This window comes from Pezoporus flaviventris, unplaced genomic scaffold (assembly GCF_033815535.1).
Source record: "Pezoporus flaviventris isolate CSIRO_AGI_PZ_B2104156 unplaced genomic scaffold, CSIRO_AGI_Pfla_v1 ptg000020l, whole genome shotgun sequence".
NCBI classification, from domain to species: domain Eukaryota; kingdom Metazoa; phylum Chordata; class Aves; order Psittaciformes; family Psittacidae; genus Pezoporus; species Pezoporus flaviventris.
Genome location: NW_026892568.1, coordinates 4,736,432 through 4,763,778, shown reverse-complemented (window position 1 = coordinate 4,763,778; position 27,347 = coordinate 4,736,432). Strand labels below are relative to the sequence as shown.

General features: G+C 40.2%; 1 protein-coding gene and 1 long non-coding RNA gene across 6 annotated transcripts in view; one reads left to right on the top strand and one right to left on the bottom strand.

Annotated features, from left to right (window-relative positions):
- Nucleotides 1–27,347, top strand: part of LOC133270333 (uncharacterized) — a 195,832-nt gene that overhangs the window by 53,999 nt on the left and 114,486 nt on the right. For all 4 annotated transcript variants that reach the window (XR_009743746.1, XR_009743745.1, XR_009743744.1 and 1 more), the window contains exon 2: nucleotides 6,688–6,808. This is a non-coding gene — a long non-coding RNA (uncharacterized LOC133270333). The remainder of the gene's footprint in view (nucleotides 1–6,687; nucleotides 6,809–27,347) is intronic.
- Nucleotides 16,807–27,347, bottom strand: part of CA10 (carbonic anhydrase 10) — a 192,750-nt gene continuing 182,209 nt past the window's right edge. For both annotated transcript variants that reach the window (XM_061455427.1, XM_061455426.1), the window contains 3 exons: nucleotides 21,251–21,405; nucleotides 18,829–19,003; nucleotides 16,807–18,024 (listed from right to left, as the gene is read on the bottom strand). In XM_061455427.1, coding sequence (XP_061311411.1) covers nucleotides 18,002–18,024; nucleotides 18,829–19,003; nucleotides 21,251–21,405 — 353 coding nt within the window. In that variant the 3' untranslated portion in view covers nucleotides 16,807–18,001. The remainder of the gene's footprint in view (nucleotides 18,025–18,828; nucleotides 19,004–21,250; nucleotides 21,406–27,347) is intronic.

Genomic DNA, 27,347 nt, shown 5'->3' with positions numbered 1-27,347 from the left:
ATCGAAACATTCTATGAAAGAAGAGGGTTTTGTTTCCCAGAGTTTCAAGTATTTGAAAGAAGTGCTGTGTATTTTTCCTTTTACATTCTCCTTTCAGTAAGTGATAAGCATTTACATTTTAGTTGCAATGAAGTGAAGGTTTTATCTTCAGTGGAAACCTCGAGGGTGTGACCTCCCCTGTTCTAATTCAAAGAAATGAGGACTGCAAATTCTTGTATTGCATAAGCTCTGAACCCTTAAAACCCAACAAAACCAAAAAGGGGGTTTCTATGCTCATGGAAGGAATCCGATGTTTTATACTGCGAAAAGTGAAGGTGCTCAGCTCTAATCTGAGCAAGCACCAGGGAAGCTCTGGGTGGCACCGTGTGTGCAGCAGGATGCTTGGTATTTTACTTCACCCAGGTGCATGCCTGAGTGTGTGCAGAGGGGCATAAAGTAGCTGCTGGGGGTTGCCTGGTACTGCCAGCTTTACTGGGGGTTTCTGACTGGTATAAATGAAGGGATAAACCATGGTGAGCAAGTGATTTATAGCAGGCTGGAGTCCAGCAGGGTGATTATATCTAGCACTTGAGGAAAGCAGAGGGTATGGAAATAAACGTGTCAGAAATATAATTAAATGTTTTGTGCTGCCGCTGCTTGCTGTATAATTACAAACACCAACATCAGGTGCCTGCAGGGAGGGAACAGTGAACAGAGCTGCATTTGTGAACTTACTTCTTGCTCCATAGGAATTCCCCAGCTCTTCTCTTACCTCACAATCCTGCTGGCTTTCTTTTTAATTGAAAGGGAATAATGAAAGGTTTTCTCTAGCACAAAGTGGATTTATTCAAATCTATATGGTTTTTTTCTTCCTGAAAAGGGTAAACAATAAATGAAAACTCCAGCCTGAAAACAAACTGTCAGCTGTGGTGAAGATGTAACTTAACATCTGTTACTTGTTTTGGGATTATTTGCCATGGCTTTAACCTGAGCAGTGAATTTGGATACCAAACTTGAAAAGCCATCCTTGCTGAATGCAAATAAGTGATGCTGCCCTTCCTGAATACTGAGTTAGATGATGAGCTGAACAGTGACTTGAAAGTAACATGCCTGGAAGTCCAGTCACAGACAATTGGATGCTCTTATTCCAAGAGCATTCTTTGCTACACTATGAATAAAAACTTGTTTTGGTAATTTAGGGATTCAGAAAGAGACCGACACAGTCAATAAGTGAAGACAAGATTTAGGCTTTTAGATGTCTTTTTTAAATGCCTTTCTCTTCATTGTCTATCATCTATGCTTGTAATTCAGCAGCCGCCCTATTCTTCTATACGCAGATTTCTTTTCTGTTGCCGTTCTGAGTTTCCAGACGTGCTGGAATGAATGATACTCTTCTGGAATTCTGGCAAATGAAAATGTAGCCTTTGTGTAACCTAAGCTCATCCACACCCAGGATCCATCAGTTTTTGAAAGCGTTTTTGTGACAGCAGACAAGCGCAAACACCAGGTTTTGGGAGCAGCCTTTTGATTCTTCAGAGTTGGGATCTTGGTTAAATTAACCATAGCCACCACATCTCCAGTATTCCATATAATTGACTGACTCTTCTGTGAATCTGCTTTTGCCATTGTCCTTGCAATAAAGATTTGTGATTATGCACTGTAAATGTTGGACCAAAATGTATGTTTTACACTCTTTGCATCGAGCTGAATAAGGGCTTCAGTAAAATTGGGATCTGGTCAATGCTTATGAAGATTCAGAAAGAAATATTATTTTTACTGTTCATAATTGCTGAAGCTGCGACTTTAGGGAAAGCTGGAAAAATCTTTCAGTTTAAACCCAAAATTAAACAGAAATGCAGCTCACATACCCCTGATATTTGAATGGCAACTAATGCTTTCCAGTGGCACATCGCCTTGAGTTCTGCATGCACAGTGATTTTACATTTTAGATTATAGTTTGTTAAAGTTAAGATGTGTGTGTATAGATTCTATGTGCTAAGTTTTAATGCTGTAGAGTGCAGGATTTAAACTGGAGCTTGAAGGGTGAGCAGGTCATGAGATTCTGTGCTTAAATGTCTCGGTGTTTAGAGCAGGCAGGTTTGTATTTCTCTAACGTGGGCATTTCTTTCTGCAAAGTGTTTGCCACGTTGTTCTGTCCTGAAGGGTAGGATCTGGGGATAAATGAGCTGTTTTAGCCAGCAGCACATTGGTCATGACTTTTATGGCTCATCTGCTGGCTTACTCTGAGGCCACGCCATTATTTTCCTTCTTAAAGAGTGATTCTAAAAGGGTGCGTGGATACCTTAAACTCTTCCCTTTCATCATCTTCCCTATGAAGAGAACAACCACGTCCTTGCAAACTGTTTTATTTTCTCCAGTAATCATTTGTAGCAATACTTTAGTGCTTTTAAAATATGCTTTTAAGGTGTCAGTTTTGCTACAACACCGTTGGATTCACTTCTGCAGCTGTACTTACTGAACCCTTCAGCGATCAAAAAATGTTGGCTTCAGTATTAATTGTGTTGTTAGTACCCTGTATGCTTACTGAGATCTCAAGCATAACTTCAGTATATCACACAGTCAGACTTACTGTACTAATAAAAGATACATTGAAGTTATGGCCCATTTCAGATCCTTTAGTCACAAGAGACACTGCATTCAGAATGTGAAAATTAATATCCAGCCCTCATATCTTACTTATAACTGATATTGTTCAGGTATTAATCCTTAATCATTATTATTTGCTAATGGAAACACCATTAGAATTGGTTTGGTAGGACATGATATTCCCTTTTCCTACAGTAAAAGTATTACTACAATGTGTAAAATACCCTACAGGTTAAATGGCTAAATGGGCCATTGCTATTCAGCTGATCTGCTTGGTGAGTAGGATTACAGTATCTGATATGTTTGGTTTCCTTCTTCACTCACTGAAATATCAAAACACTCATTTTTAGCATTCGTTAAGTCTGACAGGAATGATAGCTGCTGAATGAAGGCAACATAATTAGCTGCTGCTTAATGCCTGAGAACTTAACCCTCCTTTAGAAAAGCAAGTTGAAAAGCATGTCCCACAGCATGTTTGTGTGTTTAAAAGAGGTAATAGAAATAATCTTTAGTGATTTCCCCCCCCCCCCCCATTTACTCCCTAAGTGCCTTTATGCTTTTGTGGTGCTTGTATTTGTTCCTATAATGAAAGAGCGATTGTAATTCAGCAGTATGAAATTAATGGATAGATTCTGCTCCTCGGAAATTACATGACCCACTCTTTGAAAACAAAACTGAGTAAATGTTTACCTTGAAACCAACTGGGGAATGCGATTCTTAAGCCTCCAGATTTTTGGCCAGAAAATCAAGGTTTCATCCAATGAGGCTCAAACCATAACAGTAGAAAGGTCACGGGCATCAAATCTGTGGGGGAAATTGAGGACATCAACTGTTCTGGGAAGGAATATATGCAGAATCACAAGGAGGAAAAGGAGATAAGTGCAGAAACAAAGAAGATTGAAGGTCAGACTGATCGTGCTTTCAATGTAAACAAAAAGATATTAGTGGCAGAGATTGGAACTTTCTGGAGACATAAGATTTAGAAGCCTTAATTGAAACATCAGTTCTTTACACTGAGAGCATGGAAATTCTTCTTGTAGATATCATAGTGTCATCAGGAAAGGAGAGATTTAGACATCAACAGCTGTAACTTTAAAGGAACCTTTTAACTTATTTTTTAAAGGCACATCAGGGTTAGCTTAGACTACAGGGTATTTTAATCAAAAAGAAGATATTCGGGCAGATGTTGAGCTTAGCAAACTGCCTGGCTTGGACCCTCTTGTCTTCCATAATGGGATCAGCTGCTGCTACTTTACCTTAATGCGGTGCACAACATGTGCCAGCTGTGATATACTTGGTGCAAGATGGTTTGGGGTTTTTGTTGGTGCTTGAGGTAACAATTTGTGTTTTGAAGCGATGTGTTCAACATCTTTTGATCAAAATGTATGCTTCGTTATATTCTGGGGGGACTTCAGCCATTTTAGCTCTAGTTACATCCTGTTCAGATTAATCCATCTACATCATTCCCTTGAATTCAATGCATTTACTCTAAAGGAACTCACATGAAGGTGTCCACTGTCTTTTCTTCTGAAAAGACAACAAACCCTTGTCACCACAGGGGTATAATGGATTGGAGGTTTCTTCATAAATATCAGCAGCTGTTTATTACAAACACAGCCATCTGTGGTAGGATCTGTCTTGCATATGTGTACAAGGCCACGATGGTTGGCTGTTAAATGGTCAGAAATGATCCACAGTAACTCCATAGGTTTTCCTTTTAATGGAGAATGATGGTGAGTGCTGCAGTGACCAGGGAATGCTAGACGTGCTCTAGAGCTGCCATGTCCTCATGTGGACACTGAGAACGAAAATTCAGTTCCAAGATACATTTCTTTGTAGTAGTTTTATTCTCAGGTTGAGAAAAACCCATTCCGTGGAAATTGCTTCATGTCTGAATGAGCTCTACCCTGTCCCTTTGTGAATAAAGGAAAATAAGACTTGATTACTTGTGAAGGCTCATCTCAAGTGAGATTTTGAATATAAATAAATAATCACTTTGGTTCGACGTTAAGGTTATTAGCCAATTATGAGTGTTTTGTGGTTGTCATGATCAGTTTGGTTTCAACAAAAAAGCTGTTTTCTCATTGAATTACTGTTGTTTTTCTTGAGGACTAGCCCCCGTTTCCAGCTGATCATCTAACACTAACATCTGCTTCTTCTACACAAGTATGACATGGTTTACAGCTCTGGTATATTTGATATTTAGACTGGTTATTTATTGGAGTGATTCTGAGTCTAAAGAGTTGTTCTGGGGAAGATCAGGTACATTTCTGATACATATTCATTATTGAAAGGAGGGAGGAATGTGTATTTCTTTCTCTGGAAGTTCTCCCATAGTAGTTTTGATTGTGGTGAATATTGTGTCCAGTTCTGGGCCCCTCAGTTCAAGAAGGACAGGGAGCTGCTGGAGAGAGTCCAGCGCAGGGCAACGAAGATGATTAAGGGAGTGGAGCATCTCCCTTATGAGGAAAGACTGAGGGAGCTGGGTCTCTATAGTTTAGAGAAGAGGAGACTGAGGGGTGACCTTATTAGTGTATATAAATATGTAAAGGGGGAGTGTCACGAGGATGGAGCCAGGCTCTACTGAGTGGCAAACAATGATAGGACAAGGGGTAATGGGTACAAACTGGAACACAAGAGGTTCCACTTAAACTTGAGAAGAAACTTCTTCTCAGTGAGGGTGACGGAACACTGGAACAGGCTGCCCAGGGAGGTTGTGGAGTCTCCTTCCCTGGAGACATTCAAAACTCGCCTGGACACATTCCTGTGTAACATTATCTAGGTGTTCCTGCTCCAGCAGGGGGGATTGGACTAGATGATCTTTTGAGGTCCCTTCCAATCTCTGGCATACTGTGTGTGTGTGATATCTGTGATGAGGAATAGTAAACTAAGTGTGCCAAAATATGGTATTTATAATACACAACTATAATTTTGCTCTAACATGCAACTGAATTGAAAGTTATCTAATAAAATCATCCATCGAGTTCTCATCTTCCCAAGTCCTGAACCAAAAAGTTGAATGCCAATTGGCCGTATGAAAATAAAGCTTCATTGGAAAGGAACGTTAATTGTACTGCAACAGAAATAAATTTAAACACGTTTTCTCAATTATATTTATTTGCACCTTAAAGAATAAATTATCTTCCTTGTAATTTGAAAAGCTTTGATTTAACTGAGGGAGAGAAAATAAATGCACAAAAGGCACCTTCTTGACAGTCTTGTCAATACCCGTTTGGAACTGACAACATGAGAAATTATGGTATCAACCTAAAAAATGAAAATCCTCAGGGCTCTGAAAACACGAGATGAAGACAATAACATCTGTATGCCAGAGCTGTGATATATGACTTGCCCAGCCGTTATAGAATAATCGGTGACTGCTGCACGCATGGCACTGTGTGCGTGCTTAAAACTATGTAGAAATTCAAGTTATAATGTGTTCAGCAGGAACAGAAAAGAATTGGTATCTGTTTATTAAACTGGTTCCTTAGCATATAAGCACACAGGTGGATATAAAAGAAGTCAGATTTAAGAGAAATCCGCAGCTAATTTTATCTTGCCTGACACTGTGAAGCACTAGATAATGTAATGGCTTTTTAGACATGTTCATCTTGTAGTTTAAAATGGCGCAAATGCAAAATTGTGCAAAGGAAGCTAGCTTAGTTTGATGGATTTAAGAAACAAATTTGAATGTAAAAGTAGAAGAAACTTTGCTATTAAAGAAATGAATAAATGTAACTCTGATGGGAGCATCCAGCTGAACTTTAAGTGCTCTGGCTTGAGGGATTTTAAGTGAAAACACAACATGGATCTGACTCTTTTGTTTTAAACCCAGGACTGTTGTTGGGTTTTCGTACAAGAGTACAGGCATACTCTGTGGTTCTATGTGGCAATGTTCTGTTTCACCAGGTCTCTGTGTTCACACAGATTGTGCAAAGTTTGTAGGTGAGAAACTCCTACAAAAGGAGAGTTTCTTGAAATAAGTTTTGGCTGACTCAATGAAGGTGGAGAAAAAAGGTTGTTCTCAAGTGTGGGTGATGCATCTTCAACTCAGACTGTGCTTCTGTCTGATCTCTATTCATTTTTTGTTTCTGACTCTAGGACTTCTGCTCATCTGCTTCTGATGACGAGGTTTCAGAAAGCTGAAGAGATCTTCCTTCATGTCCAGGCAATACAAAGTGAAGAATGCAATGCTGATTCAACAGGTTTCAAGTCCCTGCAGGTACAGTTGCTTCTTTCAGCAGTTTTGAAATCGGGATTCATGATACTCTGTGATCAAATCAGGATTACTGCTGTAGGCTTTTGGTGGGAATTAGAGAATGCTCTGTGAAGGGTAATGATTACGTTGCGATGCCTTTGTTCTTTGGCCTCTTCTGGAAGAAAGGGCAGGCCCAGGATTGGCCTGTCTTACAGGGATAGACCACAGATATCCCATGAAAACCCGAGGGAAGAAAACAATAGCAGGTTTGAGATGTTCTGGTCTGTAACGCAGCCACTGTGTGCATTGGGCGGTACTACCTCAACGTGCTTTTTATATTTTTCTCCTAGTCTCAGCAAGCTCCTTCATGAACCTGTCCATCCATGATACCTTGTAAATGAATGTAAGCAATGTGCTGAATTTGTTTGCTCTAGTTTCAAATGTCAAACAAATTAACTTGAATAAGGAACTCTTTCCTGAGTTCTCTCTTGCATTTGATATTAGTAATGAAGATGAGTGCAGTGCTTATGTGTCCTTTTCCAGGTCATGGAATGTATCAGGTATGTGAAGGACAGTGTGGGCAGTGAAATGCCCTAGTATCAACTGCAAGGTTTTGGTGATAGAGGGTATGTCAGTGCCAGCGGTAAGATCCTGGGTTGTTTTTCATTAGTTAACAAGAGTGACAGCAAAGTATGTGATGCACTGATTTTAGCTTGTTGTTTTCCCTGCATTTGTAGGTTCACAGTATGTTTGTGTGTGGTGTCTGGGGCCTGTTTTTCTCATTACCATATCCAGGTGGGCTGTGAGTGTTCTCTGATAAGCCCCTACATCTTGCATTTCTGTATCACCTTCTGTTCTTATGATGCATAAAATGGTTTGCCAATTAGAGAGGATTTTCCCCAGTGGAATCAAATGCAGATGCAGTGCTGAAATGTATCTGGGAGAAAGGAGTTACTTCATCTATTGTGATGGGAAGGGAAAGCAAAATACTAGGACACGGATTTCAGCCTTGAACTGCAACAGTTATTGTGCAGCTGCTGACAGAAAATAGAAAAAAAACAATTATGACACTTCATGAGATATTCTAATGGCTTTTCTAGGTAAAGGATGCAGTAAATAATAAAGATAATAAAAATAATGCTTAGGGATTAGAGCATTAATGAAGTGATTGTTCACAGTGAGGTGTTTTAATGAGTACGGTCCTTCATATGCTGAATTCTTCAGTAAGTGTTGTTCTGTAATTTGTACGTTACTGTGCTTGCACATCGTGTGGTCTCTGTAAAGTCACCATTAAAAATCAATCACTGCTGAACTTGGCCCTTTAAGTACATAAAAATAAAATTGGCAGCATTTGTCTCATGGCAACGGCTCTTGAGCACAGTGACAGATGATCCAGAGGTCTGAAGAGACTCCTCTGTGTCACAACACATAGAACATCCCTTGCGCACAAGCTTTTGTGTTTCAGTTATCTGAGGAAAGTGTTCCCCCTTCCAAAAATTGTGTAGACATGAATATTTCTTAAAGGTGTTGCTAATGAACCCAAACCACATCACGAACACTGGACTTGTCATTAGGCACTGACTTTGGGTCAGACGTTATCAGTGCTTTTGTCCTCCCCATATTTTGCCAGTATGAGACAGCAAAAGGACAGGGTTCAGTGTTAATAGAAGCATTTGTTACCATCTTACTGTAGTTATTCTGAACAACATGACATAAGAATAGTTACGACTGGTTTTGGTTTGCATTTGTTGCATTTTGCTGTCCTCTCTTCATTCTTACCCTTACATTTTTGCTCGTAAAGTAACATTTCCATTTCCTCATAATGCTTTGTTTATCTTGCTGTTTGTGCATGTTATGAAAGCCTGTTCTGAGCTTTGAAGAACAGACTTTGGTATGCTTTGATTTCTATTTTTTACATATTTTTTTACGCTATCTGATCTTTCTCAGCAAGCTCTTCAGTGTGCTTATCTTCGTGCTCACTGTGGGGAGTGAGAAGTTGCAGAGGAAAATATGCAAGCAGTGAAATGGACTGGAAATGGAAAACAACTATTTGGAGGTGCAGCTTGGGCACAGAACTTAGTGTTTGGGCGGAATGACTTCTTTGAGTAGCCCTGTACTTGCCTCTGAAGCCCATCTCAGGTTCCTCATCTAGAAAGAATGATATGTCATTTTCAGGGCATTTGGAAAATCAGCATAATTATCTAAATGCTAAATATTGTCACCTAACCAGTAGTCTGTAAGCTCAATTCCTGCTGGTCAGGCAGATTTAACAATTCTTGTGGCGCTGGATAGGGATTAGGCTTCTTTCTCGGTATCCCTGGAGGTAGTGATAGGCAATAGTGCACTGTTCTGGCTGTGCCTGCTGAGAATCTATCCAAAACGTTATAAGGGCTTCCATTACTGCAGTGTTGGACTTGTTGATGGCGTTGTTCTTATATGAACCCTCCCCTACTGTGCTAAGGTTTTATCTCATTTGTTTAGGTGTGAACAGGGACGTAAGCAGAGGCAGTGATTTGCCACAGGTTTCCACTACAGCCACTGGTGAAACAACCATCTTGCAAGCCCCAGGCTGTGGGGACGTTCCAGAAAGCTGATTACTACTTCTCTTGAATGACCATATTTCCTCTTGCTGTGCTGTCAGCTTCTCATTCTGCTTGCTTCCCATTATATATAACGCTGCAAATGTGGAATATGTTAAAAGATGGCTTCTCTTGTTGAGCCCTATTCCCATGAGTAATACTGACGGCTATTGAGGCAAGTCAGCCCTTTCAGTTCATTTGTTTGCATGGTATATACCCCGAGTTCTCTTTTTCCCCCTAGATTTTTCTTTCATCAAGGTTTCTTTTTCTAAAATATTAATCATATTTGATCTTTCCACAGCTTGTAGGTTAAAGCTAGAAGGAAAATTATGAATATTTTCATGAGTGAATGTCTTGAATTAATGTTCTCCTCATCATTTAACAGGGTAACAGAGGCTTATGTCAGTGTATTTATCTGTGTGATAACCCAGGTCCAGCACTTATTTTGTCTGCTGTGTTTCTAAATATCAATTGGAAAATGTATTCAAAGAGAACTTGATTTCCAGTGACTGTGCATAATAAATGGACATATGCTAAACATAATTACATATTTTAGTGCATTAAAATGCAAGAATGATTTGGATTATTTCAGCAAAGCTCAGTGAAGAGCTGTGGTAAGTATCTACGCCAATTACTCCAGATTTAATTGTACCATTAAAGGCATGGGTGTTCATATTGTAACAGTGTAATCTGGTTTTGGAAGAACTTGCACAAAGATAGCAAGTAATTGTAAGCTTTCCATAACCACAGTGTAGCAGCACTATGATATCCCTATTCTTGTGGGAAGTTAGAGCTTTCAAAAGGTAAATATAGAGGAAAGGGTTTCTTTGGTTTCCTGAATTAGGCAGGAAATAATGTAGGGCCTAAATAACAGCCTGAAAAACACTGTTCTAAATTGTTCAGTCCTTTTTTGCATGGATTGAACTGGGAAGACTGATGTTTGGAAATGACGCAGTTGGCAACTGCACTGAAGAGAACCTGGTGACTGTGAAGCCTCTGGGTGTGGGGTTTTCACAATGTAGAGAGGAATTTGAGCTTGAGGCTATGTGGGCTACAGAGAGCTTCAGTGTTAGCCTTCTGAAGAGAGATACTTTAAGCCAAATCCAAAAATATTTCAAAATGTCCTTTTCTATGTACATGGTACAAACCAAACAAAAGTAGTTCTGCATTTTAGTACTATGCCACTACACCATAAAATAAGCAAAAGGGGCTTTGTTTCTGCATTCTTTCTCCTCTTAAAAACCCATTCAAGGTCATGGTTTGAATGGAAAAGTAATTGGATTTGAGACACCATATGTTGTGGGATGCTTCTGACATCCCTAATGAATGTTACACGGTGCTGTTCTTCCACGGAAGTGTTGATATTAGCATTGGAATGACTGTTGACATGAAAACTTTCATTAAGAGAAAGATCTTGAAGTCAGTCTTGTCTGACTTTTCTTACTTTCATTTCATCATGATAAAATGCCCACTCCGAAATGCAAAGGGGTTGCTCCCCCTGCTAAGCCTGTCACAATCACTCACTAAACTTTACTACTTTTTCACAATACCTTCTGATTCACAGTGACAAATCCTAGCCTAGAAAAGCAACCAACTTCCATTGCTGGGTGTCTCTTGTTAGTCATTTCACAAGATTTATGGAGCTGCTTGCAGAGAACCTTATTCCTGTGCTCTGTTTTGTAAATCAAATAAAGGTAAATTCTCTTAAAAGAAAATATATCTTTAAGGCTGTAAAGTTTGGGGAAGTTTCTTTGCTTTGTGTTTGTATCTTTCAATTTTTTTTGGCTTTGAGAAGCATGAAAATGATATCAAATACATTCCCTTCTTCCTGTATGGTCTAACTTTGAAGAATCCTTTATGTAAGGAACCTTAATATCATTTTTCATAGGACATATTCTTCTCTTGAATGCCCCAAGCAACTGTCATTAACTTGTGAAAATTTATTATAAAACTGCAAGTAAAAGACAAATATGAGGAAAAAGAACCTGATGCTGTAATTCTGAGGTGTTAAAATTGAAGAAGTAATAAAACCATATAAAAAAACCGCAGCCATGCAAACAAATATAATAATAAAGCAAGCTGCTACAGCTTGAACAATATAACCTCATTCTTGCCTCCTAGATAGTTGTTTCCTTTCTCATCCATTTTACATGGGTAGCAAGATCAGTTCTTTCCAAATCTCAGTGCTGCACCAAGTCGATATAAATAGACCTCAAATAGGTTTGTTGTGGTTCAGTGCAGGCTCTCCAAACTTGAGCTAGGTCCTGGATTTCCCATGTCTTTTGTTTACATGGTTGTGAATGAAAATCATCCCTTGAAATTGAATATATGGTCTATAATATTGCAGAAACGCTTCTGTGCTGGAAAACAAACTTGGTATGTGCATATGAACACTATGACAGAGCTAAGGAGGGCCAAGCTACTTTGCTTGTCCCTAATACATGGTTTAGGTGTGCACAGTAGGACAGGTTACTAGTAACTAGCTCATGTATTTTCCTTTCTGATCTAGCTGATATTGAGACTCATGTGATGAAAACTAGCATGGATGCATTGAGGCAGGGAAACAAAAGGCATGTCACGTATTCCTAGTGCTGTGCCCTGGCAGTAGCAGTGGGTGTATCTGCTGTTTTGCTTGAGTTGTAGTGTAGCAACGTAATGAATCACAACAGCACATCCATATATCAGCTTCTGGATGTGTTTCTGCGGGCCATGCAGTCAGGCTGCTGGAGACTTGTTCGCTTTCAGGCTTGCATCTTTGGTCACTGCTCTGTGCAGATGAGCCTCCTGTGAAATGTAACTCATACAAAAGCACAACAACCAGCCAGTTGCAAGGGCGGGCCGGTAGCTTGCCATGGAACGATTCTCAATCCTTGCTCAGAGAACTGAGCTTGCAGTTTGCCCTTAGCGTGAAGGTGGCCGCTGTTTGCATGTGCAGTGGAAATCCAGGCAGTGCCGTAACTGCTTTATGAGCCAGCCTCTAAAGGATAAATACTTTTTAAAAGGGGATGAGAAAACAGGGCTCTAAATGGCTAGTGAGAAAAAATATCCCTGCCCTGGGGATAATTATCTTGCTGTGCATGGAAAGTACGTGGGTATAGAAGAATCTGAAAGGCTCACTAATAAACTGGAGAGCTGGCTGAGCAAGAATGACACAGGAATGGAATGGAGGCAGATGGGCTCTGAGCTGAAAGCCAACACCAGGGCTGTACACTCGCAAATGCCATTGCATTTCATGTGTTGCCTGCCCAGCACAGTGTGATGAAAAAACAGAGACACAGTTGAAGGATAGATCTTTAGTAGAAAGAACCTCATTATTGGAAGACTTGGTGAATTTCACCTGCTTTGTTTTATTCTTTCTCGGCTGTATCAGCCCACCAAGGAGCTGCACTGATGTCAGCCCAGGTCATTTAGAGTCCCTACAGAAACCTTACCTTAGGGTGATAACAACTGCATCCTCCGGCATTTCCCTGCTTACAGGAAAGTATGTCCCCTATGAAGAATTTCTCTCTGTTTGCAAGGCAAGTGACATGGCAGGAGGTGGGGGAAAAGTAAATCCCAAAAGGTGAAGGCTGGAATTATTCTGCACCTATTTCATCATTTGTTCTGAATTATGCTGGGATTTGAGACATTCAAGAGCCGAAGTCCTGTTGGTCTGTGAGTTGGACCAGGTGACTCAAGATCTCAGAAAGAGGTATTTGCTTTAGTATCTTCACATGCTTTAAGGAGAGGCCGCATTGGGCAATCTGACATCACTGCTTACGGTACGGCAGTGTTTCGGTGACTTAGGTTTTGTCAGAAGCATTTCAATTGGCCATCTGTAGTGGAGGAATGTGGACAGCACTTGGGTGAAATGTTTGTCAATGGACTTCCATTTCTGTAAAGCTTTCTGCAGCTCACAGAACAGATATAGATAAATGTTTAGTGAATGAGGCCTATCATGGCAAAACTTTGACATGAATGTCTGAAAATGTCACTCATATGGCTGTCAAGCTTTAAATTATGCCCGAGAGAAGGCAGAAAGCTGAAATAATAATCAGAAAAACAACACTAAGGTGGAACAAAAATAGCAGGGACAAACCTTAAACTATCTGAAATGTGGAGCGTTCTGAATCCTGGCACTTGGGTGAAGCTTGGAGGTGAGGCACCTTCAGCAGCCCATTCTATGTGCCTTATAAGACACAACCCTGATGCAGGTGAGTCAGGGTGCAACAATCGTATTTACAGTGGCTCATAACTAAGCCCTTCATGATTTGTGCTTTGATTGCTCTCTCCTTCCTCAGTTAATCCTACCACCACTGTAATAAAAGCGAGGTCTTATTTGCCCCTGGGACACCAGCTTTCCATGGATGAAGTTCCAAGTAGCCTCAACTTAAGCATAGGTGTGCAGCAGGACAGTAAGTGACGCAGAACGAGGTTATTTCTGGCAGACTCCGATTTCTTTGTAGAGCCCTGGGGTCAGGTTCACAGAATCACCCAAGACAGCACCAAGGAGGCACATCCAGAGTGGCAGTCAAGGCATCAGGAAGGACATTGTGAGTGTGACTCGGCACTGCTTTCCCTTGGTCAAGCAAACCCCCTACCCTCGTGCGTTTGAACATATGCCCTGCGTGCAAATCCCCGGATGTCTTGGAAAATGAGATCTCTTTGCTGGGTGTTGACTGCCCCTTTGGGCTGGGAGCAGCACCCAAGGCTGAAGTTCAAGGCCTTAACCTTCATTCTGGGGCAACTATTGTATTTGCAGCTGTAACTTTGCTCCCCTTGGATTTACATTTGACTCTTTGTTCCCTTCCAGGGTGGGAGCATCTACCTAAATTCATAAACTGTGTATAGTTTTCTTTCTATTTTTCTAATACTTTGAAGGAATTTTTTCTCTATTTAAATACTAAGGGTTATTTTCCTGTCCTTGGAAGGCTTATTATCCCATCTTTCATTTTCTCTGCTGAGTATGTGTTTGACACATCTTTAGTTATTAGAATAGAAGCCTGACACTGTAGGAAACAGCAAATGTTTGCCTGCATTAGTTTCACATTATAAATGGTTCTTGTTCTCTACCGTGCAAGCAGGCTCCTTGAATAATTTTACGGTATGCTGGTGAGAACTGCAGCAAGCCATTTGCTAATAAATCAGCATTTCTTACAGCAAACTCTCTCTGGTTTGTCAGCTGGTAGAGCTAGGGAATAAAATCTAATAAAAAAATCAAAACATGGAGCAGTTATGGCTGAGCTCCCTGAAAAATATGTGTTGTTTTGAGTATAAGAACCAAACAGCTGGGATTTTTTGGGTAGTGTCCAGTACTAGAGCTTTGAGATGTACAGCAGAACATGCAAAATGTCTTCTTGCTGCATTTCTGCTGTTTGCCATAAGATATACTGACCAGTTACACTTCTCCTGCCAGTTCTTTCTGATTAACTTAAAGGAAAAAATGAGCTACTGTACTTTGAATACTACTTGAAACAGAGGCTTGTGCAGTACTCTAGATCTTGCTTTTCTCTTGCTTTTTGTCATCAGATGAGCTCAATAAGTTTGGTACCTGGTTTGATATCGTAGTCTTAACTGCGATAGCACAAGATCAAACCTGAGCATTTCCTCCCAGTCGTTATCATCATGGCATGGCAACCTGGCCCTGCCTGTGGTGGGGATTGTTCATTACTGAGCGTTGCGAGGTTTATATTCCCTGCCAGGCAGCTCATGCCCGCACTGAGCCTTATCACAAGCAAAGAATCTCACTCATGATCTGAATGGCTTGGGCAGGGGGGTGTTATTGAGGCCACAAATTCAGCTCTTACTACAAAGTATTGAGCTCCATGTGCAATCAGACTTGTGGTGAGCACTGTGGACACAAAGGGTTGGAGGGATTACACTGTGCCCGTGTTGCTGTACTGCATAGACTTGCAACACAGGAGACTGGGCCAGCTGCTTGATACTGAGGCTTTTCGCTTAAAGGCTTTGCGATAAGGCATGGCTTGCTTTGGATGCTCGGTGCTTCTTGACACAGATACATGTGCCTGATCTGAAAAACTGGAGCTAGATGTCTAGATTTGAGCTGTGAGGAATGTGCAAGATACTTAATTCTAAGCTTTAGTTTGGTCTCTTTCTCCTGTAATCTGTTATTAAAAGAACCCCCATAAGAAATCATGGTGAGATGGCATCGATTAGTTTACAAAAAAAAGAGTTGGAAATAAACTTACAGTGCCCCATAATTGCTTCATTTCTCTATTTGTAGGGCTTCTGTATTGCAGCCTCACCTAATCCAAAGCACAGCGTGACTCCTTCCTTGGACTAGTCCCTCCTATCATATCTCTCCCTCCTCTTAAATCCCTTCAATCAGTTTTCAGTAAAATAGAAAATAGGTTTTATTACTTATTTAAAAGTTTTATATTGGAGGCCTGGCTTATCTTCCCTACCTTCTGCCACTGACAAACCTGCATCAACGACTGCCGGGTATTTGTCCAAAAATATAGATTGAAACATTATGGGTTTCATGCTCTCAGTAACTTTACACACTTAATCCTAGGAGAAGCTTCAAACCACCCAAACAAGCAACAGAAAGAATCCTAACACCATAAGCTTAAAAGTTATAGATTGCTATGGCAACTCAAAAATACTAAATGTGTGACTTGTGTTGTTTTTCAGTTTTTATCACCTTGGTAAATCTGTGGTGATGATTTTGCTTTATTTCAGCTGCACAATTTGACAATATTAATCCACAGGGTAATACTCGGGGTGCCATTTCTGCACAGCATTACGCTGGTATGTGGAAGTCATTTGAAATGCTCAAAATGAAATAACTCGGGGATCAGGTATTATTTGTGCTAATAGCATCCTGGGCCAGGGTCATCAGCCCAGAACCCTGCTACAAACAGTGCAGCCGCTGTGTGTCAGCCCACCCTGGCCAGCCTCCACTCTTTCACCAGTGTTTTTCCTGCAGCTTTCACTGGGCAATTGAATTGCTAATGACAACTTCAGGTTCCTTCCACATTTCCATCTGCATCCATGTACCTACTTTGAGAGTCTCCTCGATGCCATCTCATGTGTATTTTCACCGTGCTGGTATCTTTTTATGCGTCAGGTGAGGTCACACAAGTTGCAGTCTTTCCAAACTGCTGTCTGCAGCATAGACTCAAGAGTTTGCTGTCTGATGTCACCTGCACTGTCCTCTTCAGCCAGAGATGAAATGATGCACGTGTTACATTGAGGCTGGTTGACCTGCAGTATCTAAAACTTTCTGACAGTGGTTCAGTTCCCTTTCACTTCTTGTAATGCCCGGTTTTCCACTTGGTACACACAAATCATTGGTCAGGCACAGTACTTTGTAGCTTCATCTTATTTTCTGTGAACTCCAACATGTTATGTGTTATAAAGTGAGCATCAGGAATGGAATAGCATGAACTCTGCCCCCTCAATATTTCCCTTAATATGCAAGAAGATCAAACATGGGCAATGTGAACTTGTTAAACACATTTATTGAGTTCTTGACAGTAACCAAACACAGTGAATGACCATTATAAACAAGAAAAAAGGCATTCGCTTTTACTTGGTCAGCTCCTGCTTTAGCTGTAAAGAAAAGATATCCCTTTCCACCACCAGTTTCCAGGATTGAGTTGGTTTGTCCCGATAATGGATTCAGCAGGGGAAACGGCAATTTTAAACCGAGATAGGTTTCAAATGCTTTCTGCTTCTGAGCCCAGCTCCTGTTAATGAGGGACCATAAAGTGGAGTTAAAGTTATACTGGCTTTGAGTGCATTTCCAATGGCCATTAACTCACTTAAATTGGCTGCAAACAAATAAATCCAGTAAAAAAATAAACAGGGGAAATAAAAAAAGAAAAAATACTACAACAAATAATGCAGCCACAAATAGTAGATGCTTATTATTTGAGAAAGGAACAGAATAAATCATAGCAAGTTTACTAAATGAATTTGTTAAACACATTTATTGAGTTGTTAATAGTAACCAACACAACGTATGACCTGTTGTAAAATGAGAAACAGAAAATGGATCAATTCTGATTTTGGCAAATCCTACTACAGATATGTGACAGAGGGAAATAGTTCCGTTTCCTTTAAATTCTGCAGTGATATATTTACAATACTTATCTCTGCCCCTTTTGAAATGAAATTAACAGAAAGTTCATAACCCAGAAATAAGTTTCCTCTACAGTCGTCTTGTTCTGTCTTGTCAGTATCCATTAATGACAGTGAAATGAGAGCTTCCAAGGATTACTTGGCACACAGAACACAACTCCACTTTGATGCTGTACCGAGCCACCTTTTTTCGTTCTTTTTTTTTAATCATTTTTTAATTTTTTTTTAATTTGAGGGAGGGGGGAAAAGAGGAAGAATTTCCTATGTACAAAGGCTGCAAAGTCTTTCTTTGTGAAGCTAAATTAGTTCAGGAGAATTGTAATCACATTTACTGTAATACTGTCTTTTTTTTATTTTATTTTACTTTTTTTATTTGCCACCGATCATATGAATGAATTTTGAGTTGAGTTCCCAGCATGGCAGCTCTTTTCCTACAGCACGTTACCAGTGCTGTCCGAACCCAAAGAGAGTGACGTTGGGTGCATTCTAGATTATGTCAATTCACAGTAGTAGCATTCCACTGAGGTTATGGGTTCTGCCTGCTCTGTCTTTCTTACTTGAGGAGCCATTCATTTACTGAAAGGAAAGAGAAACAAAACAAAACCAATTATGCTTTACCAAATAGGGTACTGGTTGGATTTAACTGTATCAGGCACTTAAAATGTCTTGAAAAGCCAGGAGGTTGTTTCCTCCTCTTTCTGGAAAAGAATTAACCCTGTTTCTTTGAAGTATTACAACTCAGACATCAGCCTTGCTGCTGAATATCTTCTACCCTTCAGTAGTACTCCTTTATACCTGTAATGTTATTTATAAGAAAGCACTTTTACACCATTATAGCAGGCAATAGAACTGTGCGGGCATAGGCTAAAAGAGGCGTAAGATACATTACAGCTCAGCTGCAAGCCCTGGCTGTGGCCGTTTAGGACTCATCAGCAAGTGTCTGCGTTTTGGCTTATAATACCCATTGCATAATACACCACTTTGCAATTTGGGTGTTTGTTACCGTGGTGCATCCCTAAAGTGAAATTTATTCTTTTGTTTGAGACCTTCAAGATTAACTCATCCCCCTTTTTCTTCCCAAGGTAGAAGTTAAATGCACTTGGTAAAGTGAAAAGTCTTTAAAATGAGGCTAGAAAACTGAAGGCCTGTCTTGTCTCCTTTTAAAAAAACATTAGATGTTCCAGACTGTGTTTTGTCATGCTTTTCCTGCACGTTTCTGGGCAAGTTTCCTCATCCACTTCAAATATGTAATGTTTGATTCATACCATTAGTCCCCCAGATCTGGAGTTACATCTGTTTTTATTTGTATGTATTACTCAATTCTCAAAGAAAAGAGCTCAGTGTAAGCATAGAAAGGATTATTCTGCAGGTAGAACGTACCTCTATACTGTAGTTTCTGTGCTCTATTGTTTGGGCAATCTTTTCCCTGTAAACTAAAGTTGATATTGGTTCGGATACATCGATTGTTGAGAGGCTGGACTGGTCTGAAATTGTCGCTCATGCTCAGAAATATCTGTGATGGCTGATTCTGGCTTAGCAGTCGTAAAGAATGCATCTGTACAAAAGACAGAACAAGGATATTTAGTGCTAGGCTTTCCTGTAAGTAAACTACATACAACACTATAAAATAGACTTCAGAAATGAAACCAAACACAATTTCAGTGGCTTGTAATCAGAGGTGGGCTGAAAGAGTTAATTTGATGTAAAACCATTCCTTCTGTGGTCCTGTTTCTGAGCCCCATTTTAAACCAAAGTAACTGCTTGTGTGTTAAGCAAATGAAAATGGTATGAGGAGTCCTTGGCTGATCAGGGAACAAACGGAATCCCCAGTACTGGATGTCAGCAGCTGGTGCAGAGAGAATGAACTTGATGAATAACAAGAGCTAATTTTCTAAGTTTTGCAGCCATTAGTGTAGCTTTCAGTTGAGAAGACACGGGTTTGGATGATGGTACTCAAGAACCAGGTACGGGCAGTCAGGATGGAAAAGATAACTGACAGCCATGCTGCTGAAGTCATGAAATTAATGATGTAAAAAGTGAAATCCGTTGACAGGTCTGTCTTGATATTGTCTGTGCTGTGTCTATAATGTTCTGACGGCAGACTCTGGCCTTCTGTTGAGATGGTTTTACAGATCAGCTGAGAGGGAACTGCTGAATCATCCAGGATTGTCAGTGTGCCCAGCAGTGGCTGGATGCAAACTACAAGCAGACAGCACTGGTTCTTAGGACGACTATGCAACTGTGCTGAAAGCATGTTAACTGGTTCAAGTCAACCAAAACCTTCCTAACTCTGTATAGGAAACTGGAGAGAGGAAAATAAAAAGCTGCAGTTTGTAAATCAGAAACCTTCAAAATATTTTGGTTTAAAAAGATAAAAAGAAAACATTTTCCATATCAGTGTACAATTAAAGAGGTTTTGTTGTGGCATTTAATGCTTAAATGGGAAATTCCAGTACCTGGGATTGACATACCAGCTTCCATGGATAGCCTGAGCTGTGCATTTACTTTTTCAGTCCAAGCACACAATGTAATTAGTAAGTAATCCACGAAATCAATTTGCAGCAGTAATAATGGAGGATGTAAGTAACCAGTAAAGCATGACAAGGAGTAAGTATCATGAGATTATAACTCGCAGGTACTAGCATAGACGTTAGAAATATTCTAATTCTTGCTTTGTACTTTAATGTTGTAACTAGAAATGTAGCTTGCAGGAAAATGTTTGGGTCCCCTGCTTGATAAGTTCAGAATGTACAGCATGTCTGTGCTCAGCTGTGTCATTCTCCCAAATTACCCATTTAGAAAGGAAACGCAGTGCTTTCTCTGTGTCAAGACAAAATTGGACAGAAGGAATATCACAAAGATAAAACATCTCTCAGGCTTTTTAAAGTCATCTTATTTACAATGTCAAAATGATTTTAAATCCCAAAGTAATATTTAGGGTTGTTCTATCATTCCTTGTTTCTGTTTTTGGGCCAGATTGCTTCCGCTGCATGCCTGGGACAGGCAGATGGTGCTTCAAGTATTCCTTTGGGATTCTAGTTCAGTTTGCAGTTCTGTAGGCAACTCACTGATGGAAGCTCTGGAGAAGACTGAAGTTGGTGCTAAATTTGCTGTTTTCTGTTGTTAGGCCTTGGATTGCAAGGAAGTTGCATAGAATGGTCATCTCTACCACTCTTCCACTGGTGTGTGAAGGACACTGGTGTGTCCTCAGCAGCATTAATTTTGAGTATGAAATGGACAGTGGTTTCTTTTGCATAATTTATCCTGTTCTTTTCTAATAGAGGCTTCAATCTGTTAAGCTGATTTTTCTGAAGATATTTGCAATATCTGTCCTGTCACCTTATTCTATTCCAGAAAACACTACCTGATTTATTCTCAAGAAGGCCCCATATGTTGGATCTCTGTCCCATTACTGTGCTATCGACTGGCATTAAGATGGCAACAAGTGTCATTCACAATTCGCCTGTTTCTTTCTCACCTAAAAATGGCCTTTGTCATACTTAATAACCCCAGTTATTTTTGTACAACACTGCTGTACTTGTTTTAGAATCCCCATGTGTTTATTCATGGAATCACAGAATAACGTAGTTTGGAAGAGACTGCTGGAGACCATTTGGTTCAAACCCTCACTGAAAGTAGGGCCCACCTTGAAGTGTGTGTGTGTGTGTATTTTGCAAACTATATAAATTTCAGGCAGAGGTTGAATAAAAGGTTGAATCTAATTTTGCAAGTAAAGCTCCAAGTATTTAACTTTATTCTTTTGTAGTTATACTAGATTGAGTAACCTTTCAATTATTCTTACCTGCATCCTTGTTATGTAGACAGGTTTGTTCATTATTATCCAGCTTGCTGTTTCATAGCAGGGTGGAATTGTCATTGACCCATCATACGTAATGAAACTAGAAGTCTCTGGATAAAGTTCCTCAATATTAAGCCCCTGTAGTAAGTATGCATCATCTGGAGGATGAGGAAGGAAAACAATTGAGATAAAACAGTACCTTCACAAAAAAAATATCCCACCCTTTTAGTGTATGGTCCTTACCCCTGAACATTACCATGAGTTTTACTGAAACGTGAGGTGTAATGAATGCACGTTTCTGAGTGCTCCAGCAGTTGGGACAAGAACAACTAACATGAATCCATTAATCCTTGTGTTGAGTTCTCCTCTTAGATGCCCGTACACACCTTCTGTGGGTTTAGCACAACATTTGCAGTGACACTCTGAATCATGCTTAAGAAGTGGAGTTAAAAGCTACTTGAAGTTGCTGTTATTTAGACGGAGCAGTCTTTGGAGAATGTGGACTTACCATATTTTGGAGCGATTAACAACTTTTGCTCAACAAAGCCTTGGGAAGGCTAAAGTGTTAAAACTTAACTGCCCTTCTACCACAGGAGGAAGTTAAGGTTAATGCATGGTAATAAAGCTGCTCAGTGAAGCTTGCTGGCTTTCATGTGCACAGCGGGGGTGGATGCAGTGCAAACTCACTCAGAATGAGAAAATCGTGGTGGAAGAGTATGCTGGAAAGCAGCTTACTAGGGTCTCGCTTTTGGAATTAATGAGCTATCCTTTTGCACCAGAATTCGCTCTGTGGGCATGTACCAAAATATAATGAGATATAACTATATCTTTCAAAATGCATCAAAGTTCCTCAGCCTTTTCTACTCTTTGTGCACTATTTCCCTGGTGTACTGCTGGCCCTACAATATTTCTGGCAGTGCTGTCAAAACTGGAGCTCAGATTTTCCTGCCAAATCTTAGGCTGTAGGAGTTAATAGGAAATACTCTATAATACACACCCTTTACTTCTTATATGCTACTGCTGTCATGTACCTTGGAGAAAGCTGGGCTGTTTGTGAGCTGTAATGTGAAAACTCTTTGCATGCTTTCACTTGCATGTAATGTGTTCAGTATGGATCATCTGCAGAGTGAGTGCTAAAATGTGGGCAAGGAAAAATGCATATTTAGGTGTGTTTCCCCTCTCAATGCACAAGATGAATTGGCATTGACTGTAATGAAAGGCAAGGAAGATAGTGCAAATAAACCAGAGGATATTCCTTGGACTAAAGTAAAATGTTGAAAGTGCATCTTTTATGTCAGTGTCAAGAATTCGGGCATTTCAGTTGGATTCTGTTTTCCATGTACTATTTGCTGTAAGTTTATAAAGTTGTGGGTTTTTTTAATTTCTTTTTTATTCTTTCAAACCGAATGTGACCTTTTATTTTGACATAGTGCAGTCAACATGATCTAGGTGTCTGGGGTAGCAATATTAGTGGCTAACGCATCAGTTGAAGTGTAACATTCATACCACATTGATCAGTGCTTTAGTTATTTCCTATTTTAAATGTTATTTTACAAAATATAATGTAGGCATGTCCTTTCATGTTTGTCAGAAATGCAGCCTTCTGCCATGTTACTGCACTTCAAGCCAGGCTAATTGCCATGCATACAGCTGGTTCCTCAAGCAGAGGGGAAAGTACTGTTATTGTCTTGTAGGTGGCTGACTGTCACCTGTTTTATCATGCTCAGCCTTCACTGGTCCTGGGGTACGGAGTCTTTCAAAAGCCACAATTTTGCAGACAAAGTGCAAAACCATTGCCCTAATATAAGAGTCCAAATGCTGTTAAATTTTAACAGCTAGAGCTGACTGAATACACCTGTGTCCTATTCATTAAAACATTATTTGTAAGGCAGCAGTAATTTCGCTAGGATTACATGAGAAAAGAATGAATGCATTTTTTGAAGCCAGTGCCTGTTTCCAATGAGTCATCACACATTTTTTTTCCCTTTCCCACATGAACATCCTGTTCATTATTTATGAACCATGGAGAGTGGTGTGTTAGCTCCAAATGGCATGGAGTCAGTCAGAATAGATACTTTCAACCTCTAAGGACTGAATCTGCTTTCACATCCATACTGAGTCTGGCTGGGCTAAAATGATTTAAATAAGGTGGAAGTTACCTTGAAATGTTTACTACGAGATGGAAAGCTAACTAAGGATTAATACAGATGAGGGATAGTGATGAGATATGTATCATATTTTGTGTGTACCACATTCTAGTTGACTAATTTGTATTCAGAACAGTGCATGGATTATTACAATAGGACAACTTATCAAATGGAAGATACAGATACAGATTTACTGCTGGCATTAGTGGAGGCAATCATGGGGGTTTGGAGCCGCCTCAATTGCTTTAATAGACAATGTAATTCATTATTTTGACATGGGCTTCTAACTTTTGTCTGTGGATTTACAGTCTTTAGTAATTCCCAGAACATAATGTTCCAGGGGTGGAATATGGCATGTAACAGTGGGACAGGGACCTACTTACTCGGCCAAGCCTGACATATGCCAGTGCTCTTAAGATCAGGAGAGATGCTCTCCTCAGCCCTATTGAGCTTCAGATTAACTGCTTAAGTTACCTTGCTTGCATACTGAGGACCTACAAAATGGGTGACCACCTGCCCCACCAGCACCCAGCAGCAAAATATCTCCAAACCTGGTTCATTGTCTCTGTCTTCACTTGGAATATGTTTAAGGAGGGACAGCGACTTAAAATCTCAGTTGTGATTAATGGGAAACTGGAGGAAAGTATCACTTCAGGGAAAGGGGAAAATAGTAGTGAATGAAGTAATAAAAGAGTCTGGTCAAGCAAAAACAGTATTTTTTCATGCCTTTATATGGGTTATATTCCCATGGGAAGTCAGTTGACTCCATGAGAATGACCTGAGAAAAGACTACAGAATAAGCATTCGGTGCTCAACATTTTTCCCATGAACAGCTGTTTCCCATTCTGGAACTGAAACAGAACTGGTGGGTTTGCACTAATATTAGGCTGCAACACTTTAATGTCTTGTCTTAAGTATGTAGTTCAAAATGGTCAAAATCTCTATGTGTGATCTCTTGCCAGTAAGAAACTTCCTTTAAGGAACTCATTTAGACTTTACTATATTCTCATCCTCATTCCTTCTACAGCCCACGTTGTGTTTATCTTGATCCACTGGTGCCTTGGGGTGATTTCTGAACTCATAAACTCTATAAAAATTAGATTTCATATTCATTTAAATAAAGGCTGGGCCTCTGAAAAGTTTCTTAGCAAACGATGGGAATCCTCTTCTTTTATCCCTAGGTTTGTAATAGGCACGTGGGGTCTGCTCTCACATCAAAGTCTATGTATGTTCTCTTTAAACCAGTAGTATTTATAGGGAATACATTATTTACTGAACGAAGGAAGGTCTGTTTGATTTTGAAGTCCACAACCTGATAATCCAAAAGGGGAAAGCACAGCTGTAACCACGTTAGAGGTACAGAGTAAGGAATGTAGAGATCCTCAGCTTTTTAATGCTGAAACAGAGTTTCTCCATTTCCCAGCCTTCACGAGTCGCTTAGAGCCGGGCTGACAGAGGCTCAGCTCAAATACCTGAGGTCAATCCCTTTGGGCTTGGTTTGAGACTGCCAAGCTCTTACTGCTTGTGACAGGAGCTGCAGGAGCTCAGCCCTTCTGAGACCCCTTCTCACTGAAACGTGAACCTTGAGAAATTAATAGTCTCTTACTTCCCGAAACCCGAATCTTAAGCTTTTCCAGGCTAATTTCTTAAAGCTGGAGTATTTTATTCACTTGTTCATTATTTATAAACCAGCTGAAGATTGAATTTGAGGAAACCCAGCCTAGCTGAACATGTGGCTGTGCTCTGGCGGAGAATGGCAAGGCTGAACTTTTATATGGAATTTTGAGAATCTACAATGTTGCTTCTTTCCAATGTTAAGCAAACACTGGGTGAAAGCTAACATAGCGTAACTTCTGTGAAAGAAAACTAACTTATCCCCTCAGATTTTCTTTAGAGATATTCACATGGCTTCTGACTAAAGCCTGCTTGAAAGATGCTTGTTTCAGCTTGTTTCAACTAGTTCACAGTAGATTCTTTGGGCTGTGATAACAAAATACAGTAAGCATTTAAAATCGGCTTAAAAATTCCTTGGGGTCCACTTCAGTGTAGCCATTAATATCCAAGAGTAAAAATTTCCCTTTCAATGCATTTTGCTTATGGAAATTTCAGCAACAGCATAGATAGCTCTTAGTTTTGTTGCTGTTCTGTCAAAGCAGTACTTCAGTTATGTTACTAACTGTCCTGACTCTAAATCTATGCTCTACTTTACGATTTGCTCCATGCTCCTATGGAGCACACTGGGACTGGTCATTTTGTCAGCAGCCTGCTGAGTATTGACTTCAGGAGGGGACCCCTAAAGCACAAGCTAGAAAGCTCCAGCTGCTAAAGGCAAACTAGAATTCCTCACAACCAAAGAGGTAAGATTAGTTTTCAGCAATGATGCTATAATCCATCACGCAAGACAACTGCAAAATTACTTCCAATAATGCTTTCACTTTCCCAATTTGCACTAAAATTCTCGGTCAATACTTGTTACTACAGTAAGTAACCCAGTGCCCTGTGGAGTATGATGTGCATTGTGTCTACCAAGGATTTAATTATAACAGATAAACTTGGTGGTGATAATAGTGGTTAAAACGGGTCTGTTGATCGTTGATTTTGTTATGAATTCATCTTCATACAAAACTTCATTTAGTAAACCCGAACTTAGGTGTGACTGGAATTGCATTTTCCTTCAAGGAGGCAAAATATTCAAGGAAGGGTTGTAGGATGTTCTCAACTCCAGAGGAGGAGTGCCCACTCCTAAGTGTAGAGTACACATAGAATAACCTGTATAGGGAACGTGTTCTTGCCCACTGGGCTGGGTGAGGGTTGCATGCTTGCTCATGCCACAAGGGAAAGATGCTGCTGGTGCCTTCCCACCCTCTGGAGGGGCATCCCTAATCATGGCATCTCCTCTGCTCTTAGCCACCCCAAGTTGTCCTGTTTTTGCTCTGCTGGCCACCAGCCATTGTAGCGGTACAAAAAAAGGCTGCGACACTCCTGTGAACGCATGAGATAGAGCTGATGTGATGGAAAAAATGTGGCAAGACTCTTCTCTTATTCAGCATGTGAGACTGACAGGTCTGTGTATGTGTCCGTGGGGAAAAGCAGCTTCCTCAGTGGTACCATCAGAGATCTGGCTGGTCCCTAGAGAGAAGCCAGGAATATGTAGTTTGGGAGTGAAAGCCTGTAAAAGCACATACAGCCTGAATGACAGTTTCCTGACTCCAGGATGCCGCAGCAGCACTGGTAGGCAGGAAGCTTATACAAACCAGTATTACTGTGTTTTTGCAAGGAATTGAGTCAGGCAGCCTAAAAACTGGGTTAATCTCAGCTGCTTCCATGCAGAGAACAAGACATTTCATACAGATAGAACAATCTGGAGGAAATGTTCTGCCACCTTCCTCTCTACAGGTATCGTGCAGAATAGAATTTTATCATAATAAAGGCCTCTAACTTGGATCGAAGATGTAACAAGATTTGTTAGCAGCAAAGTGAAATTAGAGAAACCTCAGTAGGAAGAAAGGTGTATGTTATAGGAAATGGCAAAGAAATATCTATTTCAGAATGGGGCTGGGTTGGCTCTATTCAAATTCTGAATTTGAGAAAGACTCAAAATCTTTCTCTTGTTCAAGAATTAGTGGGTAAATTTTCTGCTTTTAATTTCCATTGTTCTCAGACCTACACTTTTTACAATCCTGGCTTTGCAGGGAGGGAGGGGGAAAGATGGAATCCATGAAAAGCAATCAGAGTGTGTACTTTAGGGATCTCTCCAAACTGTTCCATCATAAACCTGAAGTTCAGTGACTTTTGTTGAAGTTACATGGATATTTGAGATCTCTGGGGTTTCAGACACAAAGTCTTCCAAGTAACACTATGTTGTTGCAGGGTATATAGTACAATCTACTGCATTTAGAGGTAAACTGAGGCAAACCCTAGCAGACTTGTAAACCAAACCCTGGAGTCCTGAT